Source organism: Vicugna pacos, chromosome 32 (genome assembly GCF_048564905.1).
Source record: "Vicugna pacos chromosome 32, VicPac4, whole genome shotgun sequence".
In the NCBI taxonomy this organism is placed as follows: Eukaryota; Metazoa; Chordata; class Mammalia; order Artiodactyla; family Camelidae; genus Vicugna; species Vicugna pacos.
The window spans coordinates 20,040,203-20,050,911 of NC_133018.1; the positions used below are offsets into that span (position 1 = coordinate 20,040,203).

The 10,709-nt window shown below is 41.2% G+C and overlaps 1 protein-coding gene across 1 annotated transcript; it reads left to right on the forward strand.

The window, feature by feature from the left end:
* The first annotated feature begins 31 nt into the window (after window positions 1–31).
* Window positions 32–9,050, forward strand: TMED2 (transmembrane p24 trafficking protein 2). The gene is made up of 4 exons (XM_006209480.4): window positions 32–328; window positions 1,793–1,985; window positions 4,534–4,641; window positions 7,525–9,050. The coding sequence occupies exons 1-4, from the start codon at window positions 149–151 to the stop codon at window positions 7,647–7,649; spliced, it is 606 nt and encodes a 201-aa protein (XP_006209542.1). The 5' UTR covers window positions 32–148; the 3' UTR covers window positions 7,650–9,050.
* The last annotated feature ends 1,659 nt before the right edge of the window (window positions 9,051–10,709 follow it).

Below are 10,709 nucleotides of genomic sequence, written 5' to 3' on the forward strand. Positions count from 1 at the left end.
AATCCACGGCGCCCGCATCAGCCCCCTCGGGCGGCGCAGCCGGAAGGGGCGGAGCTGAGGCGGCGGCGGCTGGAAAGCCAGCGGTGGCGGCGACGACGGCGGCTCTGGAGGCCGCAGTCTCGGTCCTGGCTTCGGCCCCAGCCCCACCATGGTGACGCTCGCTGAGCTGCTCGTGCTCCTGGCCGCCCTCCTGGCCACGGCCTCGGGCTACTTCGTCAGCATCGACGCGCATGCCGAGGAGTGCTTCTTCGAGCGGGTCACCTCGGGGACCAAGATGGGCCTCATCTTCGAGGTGGCCGAGGGCGGCTTCCTGGACATCGACGTGGAGGTGCGGGCACTCTGCCCGCGGCCGAGGCGGGGTCGCGCGGCCGCTCGGGGGTTGGCGCCCCGGGCCCGTGCTGGGCTCGCGGGGGAGCGGGACACGGAGGCCGCTGTCCGAATCCTGGGAGGGGCCCGGGCCGCCACCCGGCGACCCCCTAACGGCCCATTTCCCCGCACCCGCCCGGATTCCGGGCTCCTCTCGGGATAAGGAGCCGTTACTTGGTTGCTTTGAATTCTCAGCTTGAACGGCAGGTTCCCCTTGGAATCTCTCGCCGAGCTTTGACCAGGCGCCGCGTGTCAGCTCCAGGCCCAGGAGGCGCTTCAGTCTTGTTTAGCTCGTAGCACGTCTCGGTCCGGTCAGCAGCTGCTTTCCTCCTTAGTCCGAATTGAAGTTGAAACGTGGCATGGAAACTTTTGAAAAAGTAAATCGAAAGCTGTTTAGGAATGCTGGGCAGAAGTTCACGTTGTGTTTTCCTTTATTTTTCATAGAAACGATCCGACTTACCCGTTTTACCCAAATCTCCAGATACCTCGTTTAGCCATCCCTGACTCAGAGAATGAAGTTGGGTCACGCATGTTAGAAGTCATGATTGCAGTGAAGTATCTGGAGAAAACGGAAAGTTATTTTAAGAAACCAGCATTTGTTAAATTTCCTACCTGTGTTTTTTTTTTAAGCCAGAAGAATGATTCGCTTCCAACTTTATTTTAGGAAACCAGTTGTAACTAATACATAAATTCATAATCATGTTAGCATGATTAGTTGGGCTGAAGGATTTTCCATTTGACAGTGACCATCCGCAGAGTTGGGCATACATTACACAAAACAAGTGAAGTCCAGAAATGATGAGATAATGGAAGGAGTGACTGTTAAAATTAAGTCAGATCTTAAGACATCAGCTATTGCAGTCTGCAGGATTTACAGATGGTATGGACTTTATAAGAGGAACTGACTAGAGCAAGGCTTAACAGCTGATTTATCGCAGACTGGGATGAGAACTTGGGTCTCCAAATTTCCGGTCTAGTCCTTTCCTTTAAGCCTTCAAGCATGTCTGATAAAACAGATTCCTTTACTGGTTGGCAGTAATCAATCAGGAAAACCTAGAAATGTAGCTTGCTCAAAGTTTTTAGTTTTAAAGAGGTTTGTTTTGTTTTGATACTAACTGCTACATGTTTGCATGTTTGTTGATGGTGTTGGGCCACTTGAAGACAAGGTGTGGTTTCTCTTTCTGCGGGGTGCAGGTTTACATTTAAGTTGGACAGACAGATGTAGTCAGAGTTGAAAGGTGTTTCGCGAGCCTTGTTCCTTAAGTGGGAGAACTGCAGCCTGAAGAGGTTACTGTCACTAACTGAAGTGGAGCCAAGCGCAGATTACATTTTTTGAGCGAATATCATAGTGCCAACAGATGTCACTTAACGAAGTTTATTATTCTAAGTCTTCATGTTGTCTCATGCATTCCTCTCCTGCCTCCAGATTACAGGGCCTGACAATAAAGGAATTTATAAAGGAGACCGGGAGTCCAGTGGGAAATACACATTTGCTGCTCACATGGATGGAACATACAAGTTTTGTTTTAGCAATAGGATGTCCACCATGACTCCAAAGGTAGTGGTGTTCACCATTGATATTGGGGAGGCTCCAAAAGGACAAGACATGGAAACAGAAGGTGAGATGAACATTCAGAAGATTTATATCACATTCCAAGACTTCTTAATTAGTGCTGTGCATTTTATCCACCTGAATATTTATTTTGATTTCTTACTCTAGACTCATTCACTATCTTTACAACCAAAACGTTTTGTGAAGTACACTTTTTATTTATCCAAATCTGTTTTACAAAAAGAAGTTACTGGAAGTTCATGTTTATATTTTAGTTCTGTACAGTTGCCCTTTCTGGAAGGTTTTCTTCATCACCTTGTGCTCTTGTAAGCATGTAGGTTACATGTGTCTTTGGTTTGTTCTGTTAATTTGCTGATTCTGGTATACACATCTTTATTTGCTCATCTGTTATACATGATTAGTTTGGCTAAACTTTTTGTTTTTGTGTGTGTATGTTTATGTCCTACACTCTACTCTAGGTGGTGGAGATACCTGGGATGGTATGTGGATTGCTCTTTGACAGCATCCTGTCTTTCTGCATATTTTTGTTTGCTACTGTCTAATTTCTGCTTTCCTTCTTTCTAACCTCAGTTTGCTAGCATGAGAGTGTTTTTTTTTTCTTAATTAAAAAAAAATCCTACAACTAATTAAAGTTTTGGAGAGATTGTTTTTTGGTGCTTTTTCATTTGGCTCCAGGAGGTAAAGGTTAGATCATTTTAAATTACTAGCACTGGGAACACAGTAGTTGAGTAAGTAGTAGCATCGTACTTTCTGTTAGATGAATATTGATAAGTGAAAAGATTGAACCATCACTGAACAAGTAAAAGTCTTAGTTAAACATAGCTAATAGCAAATGTTGCTGTTGATTTTGTAGAAAGTATTTTGAAGGCTTGTTTTTACTGTCATTAGCATTTTCTAGGAGCCATGTCTGGATAGGTGGCAAAAGCTCTGTCAGCCGTATGTTGCAATGAGATTAATTTTTATTCCCCAACTGATCAGCAGTGAACCCCAAGTTGATTCTGCTGGGTAAATTCCTTACCAGGAGCCAGCAAATATGGATTTTTGTTTTTTCCCATAGTGCATTTCAGGATTTTTGGAAACTAAGTTCAACACACTTCATAGTATTAATTGAGCAATTAGTAGAGTATTCACATGAAGTGTTCATAGGTTTTGAAATCTGTAGAATTCATACTCCTAAGAAATTTCTGTGCTTGCTTTTTAGGGCCATTTGCAGTTCAGGACTTGGCTTATTCTCAAGGACAGTTAGGGGTTTCAGAGGGCTTTGTTGTTCATTTTCTGAAAGTTAGTTCTTTCTAAATGGTTAGAAAACGTTGGCTGATGAATGTGAATATAATTCTTAAATAATCTTTTAACATGATATTCTCGCTTGTGCTTGTTTCTATCAGTGAATGGTAGCTGTCAATCAAGCTTTCCTCTAAAGCAGTGGTTCTCAGGTTAGGATGATTTTTGCCCTCAGGGGACACTCAGCAATGCCTGGAGACATTTTTGATTCTCTTGGCTGGGTTGGTGGTCCTATAGCGTTAGTGGACAGCTTTCCACAACAAAGAATAGTGATCCAAAACGTCCACAGGGCTTCTCCTGAGAAACCCTGCTCTGAAGGTTCCACCCAGCGCATGGGCTGCTGAAGTGAAGCTGGTGAGGGATCATTTGTGATTCCAGCCCAACTGCCTTAAAATGATGGAGGCTCTTGGCTTTTTTTAAGAAATTTAGGATAATCTGTGGCAATTTGAAATTCCAGATGAGGGCCAATCTTGGGCAGTCACTAGGAGACCCCTCTGATGGCAGTCTTCCCTTGTGGTGTATTTTTTCTGGCCCGTTTGTTCAGTGTCATAATACAGCACTCCCTAGAAGTGTATACTTACTCTTCAGAACTGTTAGTTTACCTTGTGTTCATTTTTTGCTATAGAGAATACCTGGTTTTAAACGATAAGCACCTGAGAGCTTGTTTCTTTGCTTCCAATGCCTGCTATTTCCCACTCTAATGAAATTACTGCTTTGACTAGAAGAATGTTGAGTTGGTGTGGATTTTCCTCAGATGTCTTCTTGTTTTCCTCTGCTCAGTGTCATAAATGTTAAAAGTCATCTTTGCTACTGCTCCTAAATTAATGTTAGAGTTACATCATTTTTAAGAGTAGACTTTGATTTTAGTTTAAAGATTGTTACTATAATAGCATTATTATAAGTGTTATTATTAGAGTTTTGTTTGCTTTAGATTTATTTTGTGTGTTCTCTCTCTCTCTTCCCCACCTCAGTCTTTTTTCCCTCTACTATGGTTAGCAGTGAGTGTAATGAACTTCACTTAGCAATTCATTAGAAGACATTTCTTAGGGTTAATTTGTTTTCCTTTAGTTAGTAAACATTGTATAGTTTGTTTCCTGTCATAAAAGAAATTTCTCTACTGGGAATGGTTTAAAAAATGCTTTAGGAATTACATTGTCATCAGTGGTCCAAAATGATGTCTGAGCCATTTCTTAAAAATATCTTCTTTTGTATGCCTTCTCTGAGGATTTTTTTTTTCTTTTTACTGCTTTATAAGTATTTTTCAAACAGAGATCAGCAAATATGTGCTAATATGTTTTTACATCCTTCTGTAGCTCACCAGAACAAACTAGAAGAAATGATTAATGAGCTAGCAGTGGCGATGACAGCTGTGAAGCATGAACAGGAATACATGGAAGTCCGGGAGAGAATACACAGAGCCAGTAAGTTGATGCTTTGACTTTGCAGCAGGGCCTGGGGGCCATGAGCTGGTGAAGGTGTATTACTCAAAAGCTTCCTTGTACGTTGCTCATTTGGAAATTTTACAAACATAAACATACTGAAGTATTGACTTAGAAAAGCACTCCTGCAAAGATATTTTTTGAGTGTATGTGTTTGTAGAGCTTTGTACTAGACCAGCTTAATATAGGGACTTTCATTCTAAACCCGGAAATGCTGTTAAGATTCAGCACAATCTTTTAAGAGTCTCAAAAAATGTATGGTCGGCTAGGGAGTAAGCTAATAGTTTTCATAAAGTAGAAAGGAACAACTTTGTAAAGTGGGTATTGTGTTGATTTTAAATCACATGTCTGACACTTTTGTGCTAGTGTGATTAATATTACATGCTGAGGCTGGGCTGTTTTTCTAAAGCCTAAGGTTTAGCAGACTTAAAGTAGAAAGCACTAAAACATAAATAGAGATACTCACCAGCTGAGGATCAGTTTGGGTTCCCAAGTTTATAAGCTGGGAACTGAGAATGTGTTTGTTTTCGGAAACATTGATGATTGGAATCCCATCTTAGGTTGCAAAAGCCTATTTCTTTAGCCCATAATGTAGCACTAAGTGTGATGCATTTGCAGTTAAAAATGAGAAGTACTATATTGACACACAGACCAGGTAACTGTATTTTAGATCCAGGTCCACACCCATTCAGTGTCTTCATCCTCCAGGTCGTTCTCAGGGGTAGACCTCCCTGGGAGCAAGCTTGTCTGTACATGCAAAGTGACTTATGTCTGCAGTCTTTGTTCTAAAATCGGGGTGGGGAGTGAGAGAGGAGTGACTCAAACGGATGACAACAGGTTGAATTTCTTCAAGATGTGGTTTCTGTTCTTCCCACCCTCTTACATCTATTCTTGCCGCTGATGGAAAGGACCTGGAGCATAGACTTCACCTTTTCTTGAGAGAATAGTGAGTAAATATGACAACCTGGAGAAGTGCCTCTGTTCTCATTTTGAGGGCACCGAGTGGGGCATAAGATGGACCATAGCTCGTACACATACACTCTTGCCTCTTCCATGACTCCTTCTCGCCTGCAGTCTTAATCTCCTCCCCCCTGGGATCCCCACCTTCTGCGCCTCACCTGACAGGGACCTATTTGTTTGTTACTTTGCTCCCAGGTGGGGGCTGGCCCTCTCTAGGATGACAGGGGCAGTGAACAAAGTGTGAGGGCTCGGAGCTTGCGCGGCTTTGCAGTGTAACTAGTTCAGCCCAGATGGCTTTAAGGGCATGGTTGCTTCTTGGGAACACAGCAGCCAGAGGAGGCACCTGTCCCAGTCTCTGGGGTCATTTGACCTTATTCGCCCACCCTTAAGTAGAGATTATCCTGTATTTGATTCACAAAACAACATAGAATAACAGGCATTCAGTTTACTTTTGCAAATCAAATAGTTCCCACAGGGTTGTTTGTTTTTTGTTCATCTTCCGATAGCAGTCACTCCTCAGAGATGGATATAATGAGGCTTTTTTTTTTAAACTACAGTGTCGCAATAATACTGTGTTGCTTCTGGATCAGAGTAATATGTGACTGGCATGAGAACAGTATCTTAATAGACACATATTTTCCTAGATGGATACTTTCCTCTGTTATTTTGCTTCAGTGTGTTCTATTTAAACTTAAAGGTGCATTTTCAATAAGTGAAGGGAGAAATAAATACTTCTTTCTACGTGGTCGCTTAATATTTTGAAGTATTCACTCAGCCATTTCTCTTTTAGACAAAGTTTTAAGATGCTAGTCATTCATTTATGCTAGAATTGGTTACTAAGTTTACAGTAGAAGTAAATTTCATGCCATGGAATTAGCACTAAAATTTCAGTGTTGATAGTTTTCAGAGTTCTAGTTAATGTTCTTGAACATGTGTTTATTCTTACTCTGGGAAAAAAACACCACTTTTTTTTCTTGAGAAACTAGAGGTTACCTTTTTGGAAACATTTAACTGCTTTTTACCACTTTTTGAGTGATCATCAGTCCAATAGTTGTTGCAGTTCTAGTAAATTTTTTTATAAATGGTAACCATACATCTAAAAATGTGGCAGTCACTTATTCAGCTGTACGACTGCATTGCTAGTTATGACTTTTTAATATTGGCCCTTTGTAGAAGAATGAGAAACTACTCAGTCATTTTTAAAAGTTAGGGAATTTGATCAGAAACTTGAGAGAATGTGACATAAATTGAGCAGAATAAATTAATATAGCTGTAACTGTTTTCTTTGATGATCAAATTCTTAACTTAAAAACGGGGTTAATCATGAGACTGTTCCCAGTTTGTCTGGTGGTAGCTGCCAGTGTTGGTCCATAAAACTGAGAAACGTCCCCATCTAGAACAAATGCCAGGTACATGGTGGGTGCTCAGTAAATGTTTATTGAACAAATGTTAAAGAAGTCGCTTAGACTGACACGTTTTGACTTGGTAGGTGGTGCTTTGTGGGTAACTGTGATCTCAAAATAATCTCTTGGTTTTTAAACTCAGTTTTCTGATTCAGCAAAAAGGATTGTTACGCAGGGACATTTCAGTGTGAGGGAGAAGGGTGGGTTGGGTTTTAACCCTAGAATGTGACCTTGGGCAATTCACTTTTCCTCTCTATTCCTGTACATGAGCAGAGTGGGCTTCACCATACTCCATGAGTCTTTAAGGTCTTTCTCATTTAAATCTAAAATTTTCTGCTCCTAAGTATGTTGAGTTGCTTGGGGACAAAAGACAAAGGTATTCAGAGTACTATGAATGTTGTGCAGAATGTTCCTGTACACAGACTAGAGGGTAATTTATGATGCCTGTTTTTTGTTTGTTTGGTTTTTGGGTTGTTAAATTTTGTTTGTTTGTCCTCAACAGTCAATGACAACACAAACAGCAGAGTGGTCCTTTGGTCCTTCTTTGAAGCTCTTGTTCTAGTTGCCATGACATTGGGACAGATCTACTACCTGAAGAGATTTTTTGAAGTCCGGAGGGTTGTTTAAAAGCCTTTTCCTGATGATCCCGAGCACATGATTCACTGTTTACCAAACATCTTGGTCATAATAATGTCATTAGTTTCTATGTTTTTATTTTCTGAACTGTACATTCACAGCTTATGTTTCTTTACGATTAATAGATATTGGGGGAAAACACCTTTTTAGGGAAGTTACAGTGAGAATTTGACATTTGATTGGCATAATTTCATATTCGAGTTCCACCTCCGGTATACAGGTCCTTCCAGAACTCAAACACTGTAAGTGAGATATAGGTGTATAGTTCTTACTATACCTTCCTTTTGTTTTCATAATAAAATGCAGTTTGTTCAGGATAGTACTTACTGATAGTACTTTACTAAACTGATTGCATTTTTTGGATCCCTTATCCTGCAGTTCAAGTCATTAAAGATTCATTTTGTTGCGTCCTTATGAGAAACAACAGCCTGAATCTTGACATTTTTTTATCCAGCCCTATGGCACAGCTCTGTGACTTGAGAGTTTGCTACCAGGTTGGTACTTTTATACTTTGTCTATCTTGTTTTTGCTTTAAAGATAAGACTTTAATCCAACAACCTTTTCCCCCCTAAAGTTTTAGAACCTTAGAACTCAATCACCTCCACTTAAAATTATTGACACAAACAGCTAATAACCATTTTTTGGTTTCTGCCTAACCTTGTAAGAAGAAGCTCTATTAAAGCCAATTCTCTGAGTGTTTCAGTGAATGGTAGCTTTTTCTTTCTATGCTGGCACATCTGCTTTCTCCACTCTTGGCATGTGGGAGGTATGCGTTCACGTAATTGGAAAAATCTGGATTTCTGATGCCAAAGGGTTGAAGCCTCTTGGGTTTATTTGCAGTGATATACAGCCACTATTTTATTTTTGATCAGTGGCATTTTGGCCACTGTAATTAGGGTACTGAACATCACTGTCAGTACTAGGGTTTTGTTTTTGTTTTTCTTGGGTCTTTCTTTTTTGGCACATGTGAATTTTGTTTTGTATAAAACAAAATGACTTTCTCTTGGTCTCTGATGATGGGTTTGAAATTAAAGGAGCATCTGGTTTTGGTGTGGGGTTGATCCAGGATTATGTTGTGACTGATGTATATTAGTTACTTGTACATTTTTTTTGGATCTTTGCAAGGGGAAAACTACAAGTAACGAGTTTTATATAATTAATTTAAATTTGTTACAGGTTTTCATGTTCAGGATAAACAATTTTTCAACCTTGGGTGAAAATACTTGCAACAGTTTAAGGTGACTGTTTTACCTTAGGACAACTGTTGGCACGCCAATTTGTGTATGTGTGTGTGAAAACACTTCAAAATTGAATTAAAAGATGTAAATTTAAAATTGGTTGTGTATCTAATCTGCCCCAGGTTCAGTAAATAAACAATTCTTTTTAAAAACAGTCTTGGTAGTCTGTGTTTTATATATTAATGTTTAATTCACATTTGTTAAATATCACCTTTCTAATCATATTTGAAATGAGATGTGTTCAGTTTTCTCAGTAATGATGCCTGTTATAAATACCTGTTAGATTTTATGTCTGTAAACTAGAGGATAGTGAATAGGAACCAATTTTTAGGTTGTCCTGTGTTATTTCTCTGATGGGTCAGTGTTAACATCTTAAATACTTTTTTATTTGGAAAAAAAAAAGTTTGAGTTATTTTCACTCAACCACCTGGTTTATGGATGTGAGAAATAAGTTTAAAAAGGATGAAATGACTTGCCCAAGGCTCCCAGATGACGAGTGATTGATGGGACCAGAATCTAGATCTCTGCCTTTAGAAACGGTTCCTCTTCCTCTATTACACTAAGGACCTGCTAATAATAAAAGAAACTACCTAGTAATAAAAGAATAAAAGAATCTAGCTGGTAATAAAAGGATCTATCCAATGTAATGTGTAATGTCCTGGCACGTTGCTAAGTGCCTTAATGGTCTGTGTCATTTACTCCTCAGAACTGCCAAACACACATTATATAATCCTTATTTTGGAAATAAGAGACAGGCTTAGAAACGGTTTCCAGAGAAGAAGGACCACCAGATGCAAATGCAGCTATGCTTTCTCTCGGTCTTTGCTTTTAGACCTGCCTGGAAGTCCTATTTTACAAAACAGTTGTCAAAGCCGTTTCGAGGTTGTGATGGTAACATTAAAGTAAAAATGTCTCAGGCTTTTCCTTTCCATTTCGTCTAGTTTGACATGGCAGGAGTTTGCATGAGGGCCATTTCCGTTTTACTCACCCCCAAAATGTTTGGGTGACTGCTGTATGCTACCAGTTGTGGCCCCTGAGGTAAGGAAAATAGAGAAAAATCCCCAGGGTCGTGGGATTTACTTTTTAGTGGGGGAGATCAACCTAATAAATACATAAATTATATGGCTTACTAATAGTAAGTGCTATGGAGGAAAAATAAAGCAGGATGAGCGGTTATAGTGATTACGAACAGAAGGTGTCATCTGAAACGACATTTGAAAAGTCCTGACGGATGTCAGCGAGCAACTCAAGCTGAAAATACGGTCCCAGCACGTAATAGCTGGTCAGTAAAAGTTTGCTGAGTGAATGTGCACGTGGACAAATCAATCCAGTGGTGAGCACAGGAGTGAGAAGATACAGTGTTCGTGCTTAGGTTCTGACCCAGCGTCCTCGGAAGAAAGCCAAGGGTGACTGTACCAGGCAGTGGCTCCCCGTCGTCGGCCTGTTTTGCACGACTGTTAACCTGGGGCTCCCGGGCTGCGGTGCCTTTCTCTCCACTCTCCAGTCCCACTGTCCTTTAGCCGGGACGCGGTGTTGTGCTGCCACCTGCCTCCAACTGGCGGGGAACGTGAGAGAGTCTGGGCAAAATCTCTCCCGCCCAAATGCCTGCTCGGTGTGGAAGGACGCCCCGAGCCGAGGCGGCTGCGCGGGACCGATGGTGCTGCTCCGGCCTGGCTCCCGCCGGCCGCTTTCATCAGCCAGCTCTCGGCTTCCCACTCTCCCGCCGCGAGGGCGCCTTTCCCCGCCCTCCGGAACTTCGCAGCTGGAGCGTGCTGTTCCCCGTCGGCCCTGTTGGCGACCGGAAGCGGAAGTG

What these genes read in the sequence shown, in the direction of transcription:
- TMED2 (XM_006209480.4), top strand. Translation starts at nt 149, where the DNA reads ATGGTGACGCTCGCTGAGCTGCTCGTGCTCCTGGCCGCCCTCCTGGCC. An exon ending in TCCTGGACATCGACGTGGAG is followed by an intron (nt 329 to 1,792) that starts GTGCGGGCACTC and finishes TCCTGCCTCCAG; the next exon opens with ATTACAGGGCCTGACAATAA. An exon ending in ACAAGACATGGAAACAGAAG is followed by an intron (nt 1,986 to 4,533) that starts GTGAGATGAACA and finishes ATCCTTCTGTAG; the next exon opens with CTCACCAGAACAAACTAGAA.